The sequence below is a fragment of the Mus caroli genome, chromosome 2 (genome assembly GCF_900094665.2).
Source record: "Mus caroli chromosome 2, CAROLI_EIJ_v1.1, whole genome shotgun sequence".
Taxonomy (NCBI): Eukaryota; Metazoa; Chordata; class Mammalia; order Rodentia; family Muridae; genus Mus; species Mus caroli.
The window spans coordinates 6,680,033-6,700,476 of NC_034571.1; the positions used below are offsets into that span (position 1 = coordinate 6,680,033).

A 20,444-nucleotide genomic window follows, 5' to 3' on the forward strand; every position below is an offset into this window, starting at 1 on the left:
TCTCTCTCTCTCTCTCTCTCTCTCTCTCTCTCTCTCTCTCTCTCTCTCTCTCTTTCTTTCTTTCTTTCTTTCTCTTTCTTTCTCAGCTCAGGACCCCAGCCAGCCCATAGGATGGCGCACTCCACAGTTAGGATGAATCTTTCTACCTTAATTAATATAATCTAGAAAATGCCTACAGACACACTGAGACTTGTTCTGTTGATAATTCCAGATACTGTAAAGATGACAATCCTGTTACTGGATCATTTTAAAAGAAAATTCAGCTGGGTGTGGTGGCTCACGCCTTTAATCCCAGCACTCAGGAGGCAGAGGCAGGTGGATTTCTGAGTTCGAGGCCAGCCTGGTCTGGTCTACAAAGTGAGTTCCAGGACAGCCGGGGCTACACAGAGAAACCCTGTCTCGAAAAACCAAAAAAAAAAAAAAGAAAATTCAAACAACTCTGTTTTTCATTACAAGATTTTTGATCAATGTATGTTTCTATACAGACAAATGGTTGCTCAACGGATAACTGTTTCGGCAGAGGTATCAGCCTGGCTTTGAATTCCGTTTGAATGTAGATGTTGAGCAGACATGGCAGCTGGCTCTCTTCAGCTAACGCCAGCCCACAAAACACCAGCTCAGATTTTTGTTGTTGTTGTTCACATCTGGAAAACAAGGCAAAAACAATGAACATTAGTTGGGCCTTCTAATGTCTTCAGGAATCTATAAAACATACTACTACAATCCAGGCATGGGAGCACACTCCCGCAAATTTGGCATTGGAGAAGTTAGAGTAGAAAAATTAAGAGTTTGAGGTCACTTGTCTCAAAAAGCTAAAGGCTAGGGATATCTCTTACATGAGCAAGCACCGAGACTTTGATCCCTCCAATGTGGCCCTAGCCCTGCATTTCATAAACCTTGAACCTTTTCAAGGGAGAGAAACTTTTAAGTGTGTATTGCTAGAGAAGGTTGAAGCTATTTCTGAGTAGAATTTGGGTAGAGGGTCCTTGAAGAAATAAGAGTCAGGAGTGAAGAGAAAAGGTGTAATGGTGGGGGGATGGGCGGGAACAGGGCTCTCCACACCTGGAGCTATGCTGGCAGTCACCAAGCCCCAGTGACTCTCCTGCCTTTGCCTCAAACAGCACTGGGACTACAGGTGACCCAGCGAGCGTGCCTGGATTTCCACATGGGTGCCGGGTATTTGAACTTAGGCCCTCAAGCTTACACAGAGAGGGTTTTTATCCACTGTACCATCTCTATAGCTTCTACTGTAGATTTTATTTGTTGTTTTATTGGCATATATTTATTGTGCATAAAGGATGGGTTTTAAAAAAGACAGTTTACTTCAAATATAACATATTGTTTGACCATTTACTCTCTCATACTTTCTTCTTCATCTCCTTGGCCCTTCTCCTTCTGTCAGTTTCTTTCCTTCTTTTTGTCTCCCTCTTTCACAATAGAGGATATAGTAATGTGGGGAACACCTTAGCCCTTATCTGAATATGTCTCATTTGAGGAGTCTCTGTGGCTGTTTGTAGGCACAATAAAAATAAGATCTGGCAAAAATTTCCAAGACTGTTGACGGATATTGGCTTTGTGCATAAGAATATATTCCTTTTTTCCCTTCAATTTATTTTATTTTATTTATTTACATTTCCCGTCATTGCCCCCTTCTCAGTCCCCCATCCCACAATACGTCATCCCATTCGTCCTCCCCCTTGCCTCTAAGAGTGTGCTCCCCCACCAGATCTCCCCCTTCCCTGGGGCCTCAAGTCTCGCAAGGATTAAGCACATCTTCTCCCACTAAGACCTGATCAGGCAGCCTCTTCTATATTTGAGCCAGGGGCCTCCGACTGGCCTGTGTATGCTTCTGGTTGGTGGTTCAGTCTCTAGAATCTGAGTTAGTTGAGACTGCTAACCTTCCTATGGAGTTGTTCTCCCCTTCAGCTTCTTCAATCCTTCCCCAAATTCAACCATAGGGATCCCTGACTTCAGTTCAATGGTTGACTGTATCTGCTTCTGTCTCAGTCAGCTGCTGGTAGGGCCTCTCAGAGAACAGCCATGCCAGGCTCCTGTCTGTAAGCACATCATAGCATCAGTAATAGTGTCAGGCCTTGGTGTCCTCCCATGAGATGAATCCCAAGTTGGGCCCATCATTGGACCACCTTTCCTTCAGTCTCTGGGGGTTAAGGGGAAGTGGGGTGCCCTCTAGAAAGTACCAGAGACCTGGGAGGTGAGAGACTCTAAGGACTCAATGGTGGTGACTTTAACCAAAATGCCCAACAGTGGGGAGAGGAAGCACAAAGAGCCCATCTCCAGTAGATAGACAGGGCCTCAAACAGAGGGACAGGGTTACTAACCCACAGTCAAAATTACTGACCCAGAATTGTTCCTGTCTAAAAGAATTGCAGGGACAAAAAATGGAGAAGAGACAATCCCCCTATTCTTATGCATGAAACCAATATCTGTCAACAGTCTTGGAAATTTTTGCCAGATCTTATTTGGGTCTACAAACATCTCACAGAGGCCCAGGTGCAACAAAAAACAATAGAATACTACAGATTACAAATGTAGGTACTTCTTTTTAAATGGGGTTACTTCCTGACACACCCATCATGAATTGAAAACATCATTCGTATGCAAGTACATTTAAAATGTCTAATATTGACCATCATACCCGACCGTCACAAACAGGCTAAGACTACTTCTATTAGAATATAGAATACAAAATCATCTAACCCAGCTTCTATTTTATAATCAAGTGTTGAGTGTCACACACACACATATAGATACGTATTTTGTTGACCCAATGATGTATGAAACAAAACATACACTATCCCCAAATATTGGCAATGTACTGTACTCAGGCAGATATGTCCAGCCTTTTACATTGCAACAAGATTGTCTTCAAAATTCATGCTTAACAACTACTCAATATAATCATAAAAAAATCACAAAGGTATTTCACAATGTTTCAACTAAGCTTACACTTTTATACTGATCTGTCTTCGTAGCCATCCTCAGCCATGGGCTGGACGTACCTGCTAGAGGATATATTGGTTGTATATGCTAGATGATATATTGGTTGTATATGCTAGAGGATATATTGGTTGTATATGCTAGAGGATATATTGGTTGTATATGCTAGAGGATATATTGGTTGTATATACTCATGGTTACACCATTGATCTGAAGCTTCAGATGTCATGGTATTCCTGTATCATGGGATAACATAGCAACAAATATTGCTGGTCTGGAGGAAATATGAAACAAACTCAAAGCACGCTCTCTCTTAAGTGTGTATTGTCACCGGGCGTGGTGGCACACACCTTCAATTCCAGCACTTGGGAGGCAGAGGCAGAGGCAAGCCTGGTCTACAGAGTGAGTTCCAGGACAGCCAGGGCTACACAGAGAAACCCTGTCTTGAAAACCAAAACCAAAACCAAAACAAACAAACAAACAAACAAAAAGTGTTTATTGTTCTGGTCCACTATAAAGTCTATGGGTTGTAAGTGGGCCATTGTGAGCTGAGGCCCCTTAACAGACAGTGCAGAACCTTTATCAAGGGGGCCAGTGTGGACCAGTCCTCTCCTTCCTTAGAACCTATCCACTCCATGTGTCTTTTGTCTTATTGCACTAATCAGAAGATTATCCCCGTACTAACTGTGCAATGTACAATGCTAGAAGTTGTAAAACAGGCTGGTTTTCACAGAACTTCTGATCATGTCAAGAGATTGACTAAAAAGTAAAGGCGGTGTGTTTCAGTACCTTGGTTCCGGGAAGAGGGAGAAACCTCAGTCTAAAGAAAACAAAACACACGTCTTCATGTTGCTGCTGTGACTCTTAGCTAGAGGGTATTTGATAATAGGTAAAATGTGAAGCGGGGGTGGGGGTAGGGATGTTGAGTATGGTCCTGTGTAACATTTCAAGATAAAAGGAATGGAAGAGATGAAGAATCCCTGGTCTGTTTAAGCCCCCAAATCATGGTAGCCATTACTGTCCCTCTTCCAATAACCTGATGTTGTCCATTGCAATGGGGACTCTCAGTTCACAAATAGTTGTTCATCCCTGGGGGAGCTAGTGGAGCTGACTGCAGAAGATCTGAGGGTTTTTCCTTAGTGAGAACAGCAACTGTAAACAACCTGGTTGCTGCCAGGTTTCTACGTGGTTTCTGTGTGGAAACCTGGCTGGAGCAGCCTTTCTTCCTGCTGGCTGTGTGCCTTTTAAATTACTGGGTGATTAGGCTAATTAAATGATTAACGTTGACGACCAGGATCTTCCTTTCATTTATTTCACAGTAGCACCAAGTTTGCTTGTTCGAACTTCTCCTGATTTCTCTGCAGAAGGAACACCATTGCTCTAAGAATAGTAAGTGGGATGTTTTAAGAGGAGGTAGCTGCTCAAGCCATAATGCCTACTGTTGCTGATTTTTGTGAAGTGTATTCCTGTGTGTTTTAACCTAGCTACAATGTGTCAGTTGATGTGGTTCTGTGATCTGACATCCCTACACCCACCATCACACTGCCAACACTCTCTGTGTTTCTATAGACCTCATGATTATTATTGGCTGTCTAACGGGACATATGGTACCTAGGATGGGGGCAGCCACTTCCCCATTTTTGGTCACAGAAGCCCGTTTCTCACCCTATCTAGATAGATGGAATTGCCAGAAACACAGAGTATGTCTTTAAGACAACTGCCTTTTGCACTAAACACATAGCTACATTATCTGTGCACAGGGCAAAAAGACTGCCCCCCCCCACCCCACACCTATGGTTGCAAAAGGTCAGGCGTGGCAGGTTCACCGGAAGTGGTTTTCCTGTGGCAAGTCAGAAATAGAACCAACATTCTGTAATCAAGATACATGCTATTCATTCCCCAGCTAAAATCCAAACAGGTTCAAATTTCTATGTTCTCAAAAGCGAACGCAGGTTCTCTTTTTTGTCCTCCAATACCAGAATTCATCAATTAAATGGGACAATGCAGCTTGTGTGCCTTAGATCATCAGTTGTCATCTCGTGTTATTTGTGACTCTAGCATTGGTGGCAGATACTAAGGGCGGGCCCCTGTCAACTTTAGGCTTCAGGTGAGCCCTACGTGCTGATCTCGGGTCTCTTGGCAACAGGAATTATGCAAATCCTAAAGCGAAGGAAACCCGGGGATGAAGGGTTGGAGTGATGTACCTGGCAGCTACAGGCAGAGGAAACAACTTCCGCTGAAGTTTGTTGACTGCGTGCAGGACCGGAGGACAAGACTGGGTTCCTGCAGGGCAAAGTTCACTTCCCTGTGCACTCAACTAGGGCAGGTCTGGAGTCTTTTCCTCCTGGAACCAAACATGGGGACCCAATAGCTCCTCAAGCTGGAGGATGGAGGTGGTGGCCTGCAGAAAGCTGGCCTGCGGTCAACCTTGGAGCCCAGGGGAGGCAAAACTAGGAGGCCAGGGATCACAAGGTGAGTTGTGGGCGGAGCCAAGGATGCCCTCTAAATTCCCCAAGGGACAGAGAGGCGTGGCCTGGGGTAGTGGTAGTGTGGCGACCGGACTCAGGATGGCCTGAAGGGCATAAAGGGGGCGGGGACATTGATGGGCGGGGCTTTGATGGAGGAAGGGCTGGATGCAGCGTGTTTCTCTGCAGCCGCAGCTCCTTCAACTCCCTGAAAAGCCTTCGCTGTCCCAGAGAGGTCGCGCGCTCTGGCTTCGCCATGCTCCTGCTGCTAGGGCTGTGCTTGGGGTTGCCCCTCTTCTCAGAGTCCCAGGAAGAGGCACGGAGTTGGGACGACACCTCGGAGCAAGTAAGTAGGAGAAAGAGCTGTGGGAGCCAGCGATTCTGTCCCTTCCCTCCATCTCTCTTGGCCGTTTGGCTTCTGGACAGGCTGGAATTGATCGGTAGGATGCAAGGAAGGGGGGAGGGGGATCGCCTTCCTCTGGGTCTGCACTGTTTCTTTTCCCAGTCTTCAACATGGGGACTTTCCCATCTGTTGGTCACTTGTGCTACTTCTGAGTGGTCCTCAGCGCCTGCCCCGTGCCAGATTCCCGCAGAGCTGTACATGGAACTTCAAAGTTGTGCAGAATCCAATGTTCTTGTTAGCTCCCGCTGCCTACCAGATTCCTATCCGTCCTTACAAATTTCTGAGAAGGCTCCTGCCCAGCAGTTCATTGCAAGTTTCCGAAAATCTTAGAAGTGTGAGATGGTTCCCCGGGGGTGGGGGTGGGGTGGGAATAGCTGATTAAAAGTCTTAAACTCCTGGAAACCCCAACACTCTCCACCCAAACACGGGAAAACTCAATTTGCCCTCTGGTTCTTATTAATTGTGAGTAGTTTACTGGAGGTCCCACAATTAAGCCAGTGTCAAGCTCAGGTACTTGGTGCATATGTCAGAGTTTGTGTTTTAAGTGTCATAACCGCACAGATGACAACAGCTCTGCAAATGAAAAGGTTCAGTCCAGTGTCTGACCACTGGAAACGTTCCACGAACACTGTCAAACAGAAATGTCCTGACATCCCTCTAAGGATCCTGTAGGAGAAGCAAGCTTTTGTAGAGGTGTAGGAGAAAACTAGGCTTGGGTCCAAAGCAAGGCTGGTCCCCACTCTGCCTACTCTGCCATTTACAGCTGTCCTGGGCACACTCCATATTTGAATGCAATGTATTTTCTCTGCAAGGCATGCTGTTCTATGGGGCTAGGGCTGGACTAAAGCCTGCTATTAACCCAGGCTGGCTTTGAACTCTCAGTCTTCCAGCCTGACTCTTCCAAATGCTGGGATTATAGGTGTGCATCGTGTCTGGCTTACAATTCCTTTTGAGCATATAGCAAGGATTTAGCTAGCTTGTGTAAGGACCTGGTATCCAGCAGGCACTCAATAAATGGGAGATATTTTATTGCTAGGACTTGGCTGCCAGCAGGGTTGGCACTTGACATGGCTTCTGCTGCGGAATTGCTGAGGGAGGAGTTCAGAGTAAATTTCTTGAAGCTCTGCGAGGGTGTAAGGGGAAGGGATGTGGGAAGAACCAAGACAAAGAATCATTCTGAGGACTAGAGATGGATTCCAGCCATGCTGTCCCCACGACTACAAGTGAGCTTAACACTTTCCAAGGTTTCTTTCTTAGAAAAAACATGGGATTTGGTGATTTCCTGTTATTTCCAACCCATGGCAACATTTATCTTAAAAATGACTAAGTCAGACAAAACACACAAACACACACACAGAGGCGCACGTTCGTGTGAGAGAGACATAGAGAGAGACAGAGAGAGACAGAGACAGAGACAGAGAGGAGGGGGCATGGCACTGGGTTAGAGACAGGACCAGCTGCATGTGGCCCCAAGGCAGATTACTTGCCTGGGATGAATGAGGTCTCTGGGTTCGATCCCAAGAACTGATAAGAAAAAGACTGAAGAGCTGATGTACTTAGCACAGAATCTGAGAATGTAGCCACTGTTTTAATCTCAAAAATGATAACCTCTGAAGCTATGGGTAAACTTAGTAAACTTGTAAAATGTAATAAGTGATCTGGGGAGACAATTAGGCCAGTAGAAAGCTTACTTATAAGCATGTGGACCTGAGTTCAATCCCCAGAACCCCATAACAAACAAAGAAACAAACAAACCAAAACGGGGCAGGGCATGATGACCAACTAGCAATCCTAGTGAAGGGGAGGTGGAGACAGGTGGATCCTGGGATTTGTAGCCAGTCTGACTTGCTTGACAAGTCCCAAGCCAGCGATCCTATCTCAAAAACAGACAGACAAAGCGTTAGGAATGACAGTCTTCCCCCCGCCCCCCCCCCACACACACACACTGGAGCTCTGGTGATGTAAATTGTACTGTAACTGAACGTGCTTATCGACTTACATGGCAGTTCTGATCATGTACATGCACCTGGGAAAATTACGACTTGCATATGAGATTCAGTTTCCTTCTTCCATCCCACCCTCCACTGCATCTATAAATTATATGACCCTTAGTAAAGCAACTACTGAAGTCGGTGGTTTCCAACTGTCTCTGTGTACTTGGGAAGGTTATTGAATATCAGAAACATGGCTTCTTTTCCATCCATGTTGATCTACGGGAAGGGATAGAGCAGGTGATAGGAAGACTATAGGTTGAATACTATTACCTTAAAAGAAGCTGCCAGGGGCCAGAGACATGGCTTAGTGGGGATAAGTGCTTGCCACTAAGCCCAATGACCTGAGTTCAATCCCCATGACTCACATGGTAGCAGGAGAGAACTGACTCCCACATTTTATCCTCTGACCTCTACAAGTGTGTTGTGATATCCCTCCCTTACAAAGTAAATAAAGAATTGTAATAAAAAGGGCAAAAGAGCAAAATGCCAGGGAATTGGTTTTAGAGAGGAAGTTACATGAAATGAATCATCTTCTATCTCCTGATTTATTCACCTTATGTCTTCAATTTACATGGTTTTTGAAAGTAAGGATAAAGTTTTTACCAAAGCAGTTTTAAATAAAAAAATAATGATCAGTTACTGAATGTTCAAAAGGTCTCCAAATGCTTTATTTAAAACAAAAAAGAGGCGATGAAGTATTATGGTTAGAAATATTCCAAAAGCAACCAGGCTGTGTGGGGTTCAAATCTGGATCCTGCTTCCTCCTGGCTGTGTGTTCTTGGGCAAGCAACTTAACCTCTCTGTTTTTCACTTTCATTGTGTCAGCACAGGGCTAATAGCCCCTAAATCTCAGCAAGAGATGTAGCTGCATTTGAGATGAGAACTTAATTCTAAAGGACTCATTTAAGAGGAAGATTTTGAAATTATGACTACAAATGAGATGTGTGTGTGTGTGTGTGTTAAACCCACAGATGCCACAGAGAAGCTGACCTACAAAGGACAGTCATCCAGGAAAGGCCACCCAAAGGAATCTGTGCCCTCAAGCTTATACATAGAGATCTCAAAACTCAAGATTGTTGAACCCTGAGGCTAGGGATCCCAAGGAGCCTTCCATATAGCAGGCCCCTTCCAGACTGATATTTTGGTCTAATGATCACAACACAAAGTCTGCTCAGCACGTGCTGGTCCTAAATGTTCATCCTGGCACTCCATTTTCAAACTTCCCAAATGTTAGCTCCCCATACTGTTGCACCCATTAGCTTGTCTTCTCGTTGGAATCGAGACAAATATTTCTTTAGCTCTCTAGCTAAGCACAGCCAGGCAAAGCTCTGCAAGCTGCAGGCCTCTCCGTTTTGCCTCTTGATGTACAGGGGTGGGATTGCTGAGGTGGAGCCGTAGAACTGAATGGGAAGGAGATGTGGGAGACAGTCCAGTGGTGTGCTCACTCCCAAACCAGCTGCATCTCATGTCCTCAGGGTGGGAAGGAAGGGCGGGGGCCGCCCGAGGCTGGGCGATGATCTGTATGTGACTTTGTACTCCTAAGTAGTGTTTTCTCAAAATTCTCTGAGGCCCTAGAACTAGAAACTGAATTACAAGTCTCTCTCTCTCTCTCTCTCTCTCTCTCTCTCTCTCTCTCTCTCTCTCTCTCTCTCTCTCTCTCTCTCTCTCTCTCTCTCTCTCTCTCTCTCTCTCTCTCTCTCTCTCTCTCTCTTTCTCTCTCTGTCTCTCCTTAGTTCACTTTCTCTCTTCCAACCTTTCCAGACTCAGACTCACAGAACTCAACCTGGAATAATCGCAACCTCAAGTGACTTTTCACTATCCAGCTTCAATCTTGTTTGAGAGTCTACAGCAGATCTCTAAGGCAGTGGTTGCTCTGTTGCTGGGCCTTGCTGTCAGTGTTCTGAAGGCCCTCAGAAGAACGGGGTTGGCTGGTGCTTCACTTTCTCACCCTCGTCCCACTAGGAAAGGTGACTTTCGTATGCTCAAGATGCCTGCTGAGGTTGGCATCAATGAAGCATCCCTTATGTGTGCTGTGGGACCTGGATTCAGGGACCCCTGGATAGAGCTTAAAAGAGAGTTGACCCACCTTTACATTCTGTATTAGCCAATCTTGGTTACTCAAGCATCCAGAGCTGGAAACAGTGAAGACATTCTAAGCCTCTCCTCTCCCCTCCCCTCCCCTCCCCTCCCCTCCCCTTCCCTTCTCTCCCCTCCCCTTCCCTCCTCTCCTTTCCTCTCCCATTGCACACACTTTCCCACTGATGAGCTGAGCTAGTCAGTTTTTTGATGCTTTAACAGATACCAGCTAATCAACCTGTGAAGACAGGGATATAATTTGGTTTACAAATGTCACAGTTTCTGATCCATTGGTAAACTGGCCCTATGGCTTTCAAACCTGTGTGAGAAAATTCAGACACATGGTAGAGCAAATACATTTACATCTTGGCTGGAAACTAAAAACAAAAACAAAACAAAACCACAAAAGAATAGAAGAAGCTTGCTTCCCATACCTTCTTTCCAGCATCCCTCAGTCATGTCCCAAAGGCTTCCCACTGGTCCCTACCTGCTAAAGTTCCAACGCATTCCAATAGCAAAAAGCTGGAGACCACACCTCTTAACTTGTAGGTCTTTGACAGACACCCAGGATCCACAGTAGAGCTGAGACTCATGGGAGAGTATCTCAACCGAGTCTCTCTATTCCTCTCTGAAGTGTGACTGGACACTAAGATAGACCCTGGGAGAAACAGAGTAGCACCCGTGATTTTAAAAGATTCTGTTTCTAACATATATTTCTACTAATATATGATGGAGACAATGATTCTAAACTCCAGCTCTGTTGTAGTTTTTCAGCGAGCATTTGAAGGAGAGCTAGTTCCTGGTGGTGACTTATTGCTAGGTCTATGGGAGTCAAAGGGGCAGGGGAACCATGTTGCTGATGGCTTCTGAGCATGCTTCTCTAGAGAACCTAGTTCTTTTAAAACATTCTTCCTTTACACCCCACCCTACACAGCTAGTTCTAGCTATCCTGTGATTTCCCCAAAGCCTCCCACTACTTAAGGATGTAGTGAACTTGATGTTGTTTTTGTGTTTACTGTTACATGATCATGGATTCCTTCCTTCCTTCCTTCCTTCCTTCCTTCCTTCCTTCCTTCCTTCCTTCCTTCCTTCCTTCCTTTCTCTTTCCTCTCCTCCCATTTCACTTGTTCATTATATAATGTGGCTCTAGATGACAGAGTAAACTTAAAAACTTAACTTTTATTTGTTAGTGTGTTTATTTATTTGTACGTATATTTGTGGCTGTACCTGTGCCACAGAGTGTGTGTGGAAGTCAGCAGCCAGCTTGTGAGAGTCTGCTCTTTCCACTGTGTCAGTACCGGGGATAGAACTCTGGCCTTCAGACTGAATGGCAGGTAGCTTTACTCAAGGAGTCATCTCACTGACCTACACATCTTAATAAATATTGTAGTCTGGGCATCTTATGCTCGGATGTTGAGGTAAAACGCTCTGCTTGCTAGATGAAGCCTTTGGGAGCTGTCTCTTAGACCTGTGGTTTGGACTCACTGAGAAGTCCACGGAGGCTCCGAAGCTATTTATGGTCCTTGCCTTAGACCTGGAAACCTCTTACTTTTCTGTCCGTGATCCCCACCCCACTCCTCAGGTTCTTTGAAGACCATGGAGGAAAAAAATCCTCAAACAACAAAAAGGGTAAAAATTCCTAGCTGCTAACAATAATGGTGACATCAATGCCATTTCCACCTCCTGTTCTGGCTGGCACCGGTCATCTGCCTGCACCAGTAAGATTCAGTCCTGGGTCAGTGTGAGTCTAAACTTGGACTGAAGTGTTGCCACGGAGATCCCCTGAGAAGCTAGATAGTCATCTCAAAAGTGAAAAAACAGCTTCTCTGGTTTTCCTTCAAGTTTGCTTGTTTTGTTGAAAACCTATTTTGCAAAGGAGGAGACATCAAAGAACATACTTTAGATCAAGCATTGAACTTAAGACTGGAGGGGGAGGCTGTCTTCTGGCAGCAACTGTCTTAAGTGATCCCCAGCCTATTCTACAATTTTAGGGAGGGAAAGGTGAATGGAGACCTGGTAAAGCCCTTGCCCTGGGTCCTTATACCGGTTTGATCTCCTTTTCATATCCCTTCACTTTAGAAAACAAGCAGATTTCTCCTAAGGGAGATCTTGTTCCCACATGGGGTTGGCTGCTGCTATCCTAGGTCCCCCAAGTTTCTCTCTTCATGTTCTGTTGAATAGGAGGCTGTGCAGCAGTCACAGAGTAAGGGATGAGAGAAAGGATGGAGATATCTCCATTATATTTTTGGTTAATTTAAGAAAAATATTTGTGTGTGTGTGTGTGTGATGTTTGCACGCACGCACATGTGTGTCATGGTGCATGTATGTGGAGGGCGGCTGTGGGAGTTGGTTCTCTGACCAGCGTGGATCCCAGAAGATAAACTCAGGCCATCGCGCTCAGCAGCAAGTGCCTGTACCACTAAGTAATCTCGGGCAGACCTCCTTTGAGTTTTTACAATGGAAATATAATTATTGCATTTTCTCATATGGAAGTAGCATTTTTCTAATTTCTCAAAGACCAAAAAAGAAAAAAAAATGTAAATACAAAGGGTTCAACCACCCCAAAGCAGCATCATTAGCAGTGCAGAATACATTTTACACGCTAAACTACTAATCATGTTAATCCCGTAGTTCTGTTCTCTGGGTTAGTACTTTCAAGTGTTTGATAAGTACGGCAGTCGGAACAAAGCAGACTGTGACTGATAACAAAGAGACCCATACACGAACGTCTTAAGTAACACACATTTTATTCTTGCTTCTACAACTAGTCCATCACGGCCTGGTAGTGGAACAGGTACTCACACGTGGTCACAAGTTCTTGGGGGACCACCTCTACCCGTAATGTGACAGTGACTTCAGGCAGCTCTGAAGGATTGGATACCCAGCCCTAATCCTTCAGATGATCTCTGCTTTACACTTGGCCCAGAAATGGTAAATAATGTTTACACCCATAATGTTTTGGCCAGAGCTTGTCTCATGGCCCCATCTGTCCATAGCAAGTGATCTTTCTGGCAGAGAGCAGCTAGAAATATACAAAATGACCAGTGTTGAAGCTAAGAAATATAACTATTGGTCAATAAAGACAGATCTTCTTTGTTATTTTTCAATATTTGTGTATCATTGTGTGTGTGCCTATGTGTGCATGTATGTATATAGAGTATGTGTGCATGTGGAGGTCAACTTAGGGTGGCACTTTTCAGAAGATGTTCATATGTCTTGGATTTCAGGACAGAGTCTCTCAATGGAACCTGGAACTCTTCAGGCTCAATGGCCAATGAGCCCCGGGATCCTCCCATCTCTGTCTGACCATGGCCAGAGACCCCTTGGGTCCTCCAGTTTGTCTCCCCATAGGCAGTCAGCCCCAAACTCCCCAGTTTTGGTCTTTTCTGCACCCGGATCACAAGGAAGCCACTATTTCTGGGTTTTTATGGAGGTTCTGGGCCCAAGTTCAGGTCCTTGTGCTTGTGTGGCAAACACTTTGCCAACTGAGTCATCTTTGGTCCCCAGGTTACCACAGTGTATTTAAGCAAACTACTTTTAATTGATACTTTAGACCAGTGGTTCTCAACCTTCCTAATGCTGTGACCCTTTAATAGAGCTCCTCGTGTTGTGCTGACCCCAACCATAAAATTATTTCACTGTTATTTCATAACTGTAATTTTGCTACCGTTCTGAATCGTCATGTAAATGTCCATGTTTTCCAATGGTCTTATGCAACTACTGTGAAAAGATTGTTCAATTCCCAAAGGGCTCATGACTCACAGGCTGGGAATAGCTTTAAGCTATTTTCAACTATTAACAACTGTTTTAAAAGTTATACATTCTATTTTTCTAAAGATTCCCCTCTCTTATTTACTTTTCTGTAAATGGAGTTTTTAACTGAAAGGCATAGCATAGACAGGAATACATGCATACCCACTTTAGAAAGTTCCACAGTTTCACAAAAGTCAAATTTACTGCACGAAACATGAATTTCACTCATGGAAAAAAAATAAAACCATATCTCTACATCCTCAGGAAAGATTGCCGGTGTGTGAAAATTACATTTTCATTCAAGTTATGAACCATTCATACCAGTTAAAAGGAAGCAGTTGGTAAACAGATAAACAAAATGTAAAATGCTGTATACCTATACACAATGGAATACTACTCAATAATAAAAAGGAATAAAGTGTCTGTTACCGTGTAGATGAGCCTTGAGACCATTATGCAAAATAAAAAACAAGACATGTAAAAATATGCATGGTATATGATTGCATTTATATAAACTGATCATAATGGACAAGACTCTCTAAAATAGTTTAGTGGTTGCCAAACGCTGGGAATGAGGAATTGAGAGGTAATCACCAGAGGGTGCAAGATTTGTGTGTGTGCATGTGCGAGCATGTTGGAATTAACCTCAAGTCATGGTGCTTTTGTAGTAATAACTTTACCCACTAACTCATCTCCCAGGTAGCAGAGTTTCCTTTAAGAACGTAATAAAGACTGTGGTGACGGCCGTCCACTCCTTACAGAGTAAGACACATTACGTGTGTGCGCGAAGTGAGCCGACTTTATGGTATAAAAAGTACACTCACAAGCTACTTTAGAATGTGTAAGTCAGAGGCTGGAGAGGTGGCTTGGAGGTTACAAGGGTTCTCTGCTCCTGTAGAGCCACTTAGTTCTGTTCTTCAGCTCCAGGGGACCCGAAGCTTCTGCCCCATGCACAGTGCCACACACACACAGACACATAAAGGCAAAATAGATTTCTAAAGTGTAATGCCTGGGCAAGCTTTTCAGGAATCTCTCCTATACTCTCTCATTGCCCAAAAGGGAAGCTTGTCACTCATGGCCATAATCATTTTGTTTCTGTTACTTAAACAGAGATCTGTTGTATGTGATACTCACAGGCCAGTTACAATTGTTAAACCAGCCCAGAGGAAACGGCTTATTTGTATAGCAATTTTAAATTTTATTTATTTTTATGTGTATGAGTGCTTTGCCCGTCTGTATGTGTGTATACTGCATGCATGCCCTGTGACCATGGAGGCCAGAGAGGGTATTGGATCTCCAAGAGCTGTAGTTACAGACTGTTGTAAGCCATTATGTGGGTGCTGGGAGCGGAACCTGGTCCTCTGATGAGCTGTTTACTGTTGAGACATCTCTCCAGCCATTGCCGACTTGGTTTTCGTTTTGTTTTAGAAAAATTCTATTGTTTTCTTTTGTACCCATCTTTTGCCTATGAGGAAATAGAAGAAATCATCCAGAAAAGAAATATCTTTAAAACAATTTAGGGTAACTTCAGAACTGTGTCTGGGTTTCCCAGGATTTTCCACTGCATAGGAACTCTCCAGAAGAAGGCTACATGCCTGTATTACAATGATGTAACTGACACAATTGTCAAAGTTGGTCTGTTGCTATGTATTTTAATGCTAAATATTGGCCCTGGTTACCCTCAGGGGTATCACCCAAGTGATACAATGTAACCTTGCCCCCCAAGTTATCCCTGATTGGTGAGTAAAGATGACTAGAGTCTATAGCTGGGCAGAAGAGAGGTGGTTGGGGTTTTCAGTTCCTAAGCTTGGGGTCAGAGGAGAGACAAGGAGAGAAGAGAAAAGGTAGACAGAGGAGAAGACACCATGGGGAGTCATGAAAATATGGTCACGAGAAATCGCCAATTGGAGTTAAGAGTGTCCCAGGTGGAACATGGCAAGTTATAGCTCAGGGTTATTGATGGGAAGTAGACATAATAGCTTAGAGGGTAGATATCTGGCCAGCTCTAGTGCATTAACGTTTTTTTATAAATATAAAAGTTGTGTGTCCTTTATCTGGGAACGGAATGATTAAGGTGGGGTAGAAACTCCCGACTGAGATTAATTCTTAATACAATACATGGCAGCAAGGAATTTAATGTCAAGCCAAAGACGGAGAGAAGCAGCATGCAAGCATTCCATGGATATCTTCGGTCTTGTCACTTCATCTACACCCCTATTACAGAGGGGGGCCACACCTAGATGATGATGTAGCTTGACCTCACGGGTTCTGAATGATGGATTCTAATTCCAGCTCCGCAAAACAGTCTCTGATGGAAAAAAAAGTCACGGCTTTGCAAGCTAGATACTGTTAGCGTGGGTTTGAGTGGGTTTTACACCTTCACGGGACTCATTTATGAAACCTCGAAGTCCTGTCTCACACCTCTTCTCTCTTTGCAGGTCGTGCTCAGGGTCCCCAGGCAGCTCAGGCTGTTGCAAAGGCTGGTATGTATACCCACGGACACGGCGTCCACATACTCCACTCTTCTACTTCCTTTGAACCTGGATCTAGTTCATATGCATGCTCCCAAACGCCCCTGTTGCTCCTTAGAGAGGAATCCTAGCATGAAGCGGTATAGTTGATTCCTTTAGACATTTTCTCAAAGGGAGGTTTTTCTTTCTTAAAAGAGGGGCCAGAGAGTCAGTGGGTAAGAGTGCTTGCTACACAAGGGTGGGGTTCTGAGGAGAATCCCCAGAATCCATGTAAAAAGCCTAATGTGGCTGAACGCAGGCCTGTTCCCCAGATGCTGTGAGGGCGGGAAGATCACTAGAGCCCGCTGGTTCTCTGTTCAGAGAGAAATGCTGCCTAGGAGGGATTGACAGAGTAAGACTCCTGAGGGCCTCCTCTGGCCTTGGCCTGCAAGCTCATGAGAACACAGTCCCCATCCCCACAAAGACACCATACAGAACTTTGAATGCTGCACTAAGAATCAACATCTAAATCCATCGCACACATTTGTTGATTTTCTGTAACATCAGGAAATAAAGGCTTTGTTTCAAAGTGAAGAGCGTTTGCAGATTGAAGCATTGTGTGATGGGAGTTGGGTGGTCTCTCCAGGCGTGATGGAGTGAACACATTCCCTGGCCATGAACAAATTCTAACAGTTAAAAATAGGTTGTTGGCCATCTGGTATAGCGAATCTCTGAGATGCTTCTATTGGGCCCTGCCCTTCTTCCTACTATTAGTTTAAATCCCCCTAATTGGGAACGTACTGGGGATGCTCATGCAGCCTGTCTTCTGAATTGGAAGATTCCCAAAGAACATGACATCAGCTTGCTGGTTTTGTTTTTGATGTAGTTGCTGTATAAATCTTTTGGGTCCCTGTATTTATCATTTCTTTTGTAGCCTCTGAATTTCATTATTGATCAATAAGGCTTTTTTTTAAAGAAAGGGTCTCCTATACCTCAGGCTAGCCTCAAACTCTTTATGCAGCCCAAACTGTCCATTGGTTCTTGATCCTTCTGATCCTTGTGATCTGTTTGCTTCTATTTCCCAATGCAGGGAGGATGGCTGGCATGAGTGTGCTACTGTGTCCAGCAGTTTCAAAGATTGTCATGACCCCATCGCCTGCACTGTTTCTATGATCTCTCACATTTTTCTTAGAAATCTCTTAAAATTTCCAAGTCTTCTTCTCACAAGTATTACACATGTTTTAACATGAGCTCTATCCGTGAAGGGTCTTTCCAGGAGTCATGCACTATGCCATGTGTTCTACAATCCCATACCTCCAGGGGTAAAACTCTGCATGCTCTAGCGTCTGCTGTGCCTGGAGTCTCTCTTACCAATAGTAGTTCTCAGTATGTTCTAAATTATAAGTTATGAATAGAAAGTAGACAGCTCAGAATGTTCCAGGTTTTAATTAATGAAAAGAAGCTGAGCAGCGTCAACTAAGATTCTCTCACCATTGTCAGGACCACAGAGATATGCTTGGTTATATTTGGAAATATAATTAATTAGACTTCTCTTTTTGGACAAGTCCTTGGACACACATTCACATGAGCACGCATGCTCGCGTGTGCACACACACACACAAACACATGTGCACATGCATGCTCATGCACACACACACAGAGATTGCAATTTGAATATCATGAATATCTTTGTATTTGAGCTTCCACCATACTTAAAGACACTGGCTAGCTTTATCAAAGCAATTCACTCATGTCACTTACCCTCTGACAGCAGGGATCCTTCTTGGTAGCCCGTTGGGAGATAATATTCTGAAGTTTGTGCCAAGAATTATTTTATTGCAATGTGGTATGATAGACAATCATGGAAATGATCAGCATGGAGGAATAAATACACTTACACATCGATGGTAACAGAAGTCATGCCCTACATGCAGAGCCACATGCAGAAGCACCAAGCCTGTCAGGAAACAGTGGGCAGGATAGGTGTCAGAGCACAGCCCAGAGCACGTATTAGAATTTTCATGGGAAGGAATGTGTGAGTGGGTGGCTGGGCCCCGTAAGCTTCGATTTGGATACTTGGCGTTGCTCTGGCAGGCTCCTGGCTGGAACAGATGTTCCTCATTGCCTAGGACAGGCTTCCAGGGGCGACTGTGGCAGAGAGAGTATTGGTTTTCTGTGGGAGAGTTTGAGAGAGGAAGTGGTCAGCAGTGTGGGTCCTAGATAATTCGGTTAGCATATTGCGGATGGAGCAGCACAGCAGTCACTGCTGTCTCTGCAGTGGGGGAAGGAGTCTTTCCAGGAAAACATTCTCACGAGCTAGGACGTCAGGTTATGTCATCTGTAGGGAAGTGGGTGCAAGTGGAGAGAAGGATATTAAGGGAGCGAAGCGAATCTCATAAAGACAAATATTGCATGTTTTCTTTCACTTTGGGTTCTAGACCTTATAGGTATATAAAATTGTTTATGTATAGATGACATGAAAGCAGAAGCAAATTGTCCAAAAGAGTAAAGGGAATTGATGTGAGGCGGGTAAAGGAAGCACCGTGGGGCTGAGAGGGGAGTGTGTACAAAGTGCGTTTTCATAAGAACATGGCCTCCTATGAAATGGCCTCATCACTAGCTGAATTACAGTCAGCACGGTTGGTGAGTTGGTGCTGACCACCGGTCATTTGTGGATACCGCCTACATCTGAGTCTGTCTCCACAGCACGGGGTGCCACTTGCAGATTACTGAACAGGGGCTTCTCCCTGGATAGAGATGATTGCACACTCCTGTTCCTGCTTATCTCTAAATGTCAGGAGGCATCCCTGTGTAGACTGTATGAACGTGAACAGGCGAATTGGGGCCGGTGCTATGTTCCGTCTGCACATGGCGTGGAGGGAATGGTTTTCTCAGGTGCTGACCACAGCACCCAAGGAGACTTCATCAGTGACCACACATTCTATAGAGCTTTTGTAAAGAAGAGGCCTTAAGGCTGAGTAAAGGCCATCGGTGCCTAGAACCTAGTCCCCTGCTCCATTCCAACCTTCCCCTCTGTAAAACTAGGGAGAGTGGTAATAGATTGCTTTCTGAACTACCCCAATGTATTTCTCCTCAGGTCTGTAAATGATGGTTAGGCCAGGGGGTCTCAGAGATGGCACAATAGTTTGGAGACTGGCCGCTTTTCCAGAGAACCTGAGTTCCGTTGTCAGCATGTACATGGCTGCTCTCAAGGTTCTGTAAATCCAGTTCCAGGAGATTCCAATGTCCTCTGCTGGGCTCTGTGGACACTAGACATGCGTATGATTGACATACATAAATGTAGGCAAACACACACATAAAATAAAAACAACAAATTCAATCTTTATTTATTTATCGTTATTCAAGAATGGTTAGCTTAGAACCAAGCACCAAAGGGTTAATGATCTTCTAGGAAGAGGGGCCTGAACGGAGCTCTGGCTGCCAATGCTCAGCTCCTAACATTCCACTGCAACATTTCCAGATGGCAACTTGGGTAATTCAGGACATCCTCTGGGTGGCTTGAAGCTAAGTGACTCCCATGAGTCATACCCGAACCTCTGGTCCCTCAGGCAGCTAATTAAGGCACGCCCTGCCTCAAACCGCTTTTCCATCTGGGCTGGTTTTGGAGGGAAAAAAATAATGAAGAAATTATATTATGTCACGAGAAGCTTTCTTTTGCTTGGTATTTTCCAGCTGACATCTCCAAACAAAATAATTATTTATATATAAATGTGGAGACCATGTTGAATTTTTAGGAACTATATTGGGAAAGTTTGAGGTAACTCCTTTATAATCTTCCTTTGATGACAAATTTCCACACACTTCTGCCACGCAGAATTCTGTTTGCTTTCTGGTGTCAGACTCATTCGCCCACATGTCACCTCCTTAGCCAATATGCTTCTCACTGTGACTCCGTCCTAATTAATCTGGTGTGGTCACCACTCCTGAAATGAGCATGGTTTACTTTATGGCTTTGTTCACACTCTCTCTCTCTAATTCTTTTTTTTTCTTTGTTTCTCCTTTCCTTCCCCTCTGTCCTCTCCCTTCCCCTCCCCTTCCTTCCTTCCACCCATCCTTCCTTCCTCTCCCCCTTCCTTCCACCCTTCCATCCTCCCTTCTGTCCTCCCTTCCTTCCTTCCATCTGCTCTACTGTCCTCCCTCCCTCCCTTCCTTCTTTCCTCTCTCCTCCCTCCCTTTTGTTCTTCCTTCCGTCCTCCCTTCCATTCTCCTGTCCACCCTTCCTTCCTTTCACCCTCCCACCCTCCCTTGTTGGTGGCTGAACCCAGGACTTCATGCATGCTGGGGAAGAATTCTTATCTCTGTACTATAGTCTCAGTCCAGAACA

At 44.6% G+C, this 20,444-nt stretch overlaps 1 protein-coding gene across 1 annotated transcript in view; it reads left to right on the forward strand.

The window, feature by feature from the left end:
• Positions 1 to 5,414: 5,414 nt before the first annotated feature.
• Itih5 (inter-alpha-trypsin inhibitor heavy chain 5) overlaps positions 5,415 to 20,444 on the forward strand; it is a 96,239-nt gene continuing 81,209 nt past the window's right edge. Inside the window, exons 1-3 of the mRNA XM_021156172.2 lie at positions 5,415 to 5,430; positions 5,613 to 5,769; positions 16,088 to 16,132. Coding sequence (XP_021011831.1) covers positions 5,680 to 5,769; positions 16,088 to 16,132 — 135 coding nt within the window. The 5' untranslated portion in view covers positions 5,415 to 5,430; positions 5,613 to 5,679. The remainder of the gene's footprint in view (positions 5,431 to 5,612; positions 5,770 to 16,087; positions 16,133 to 20,444) is intronic.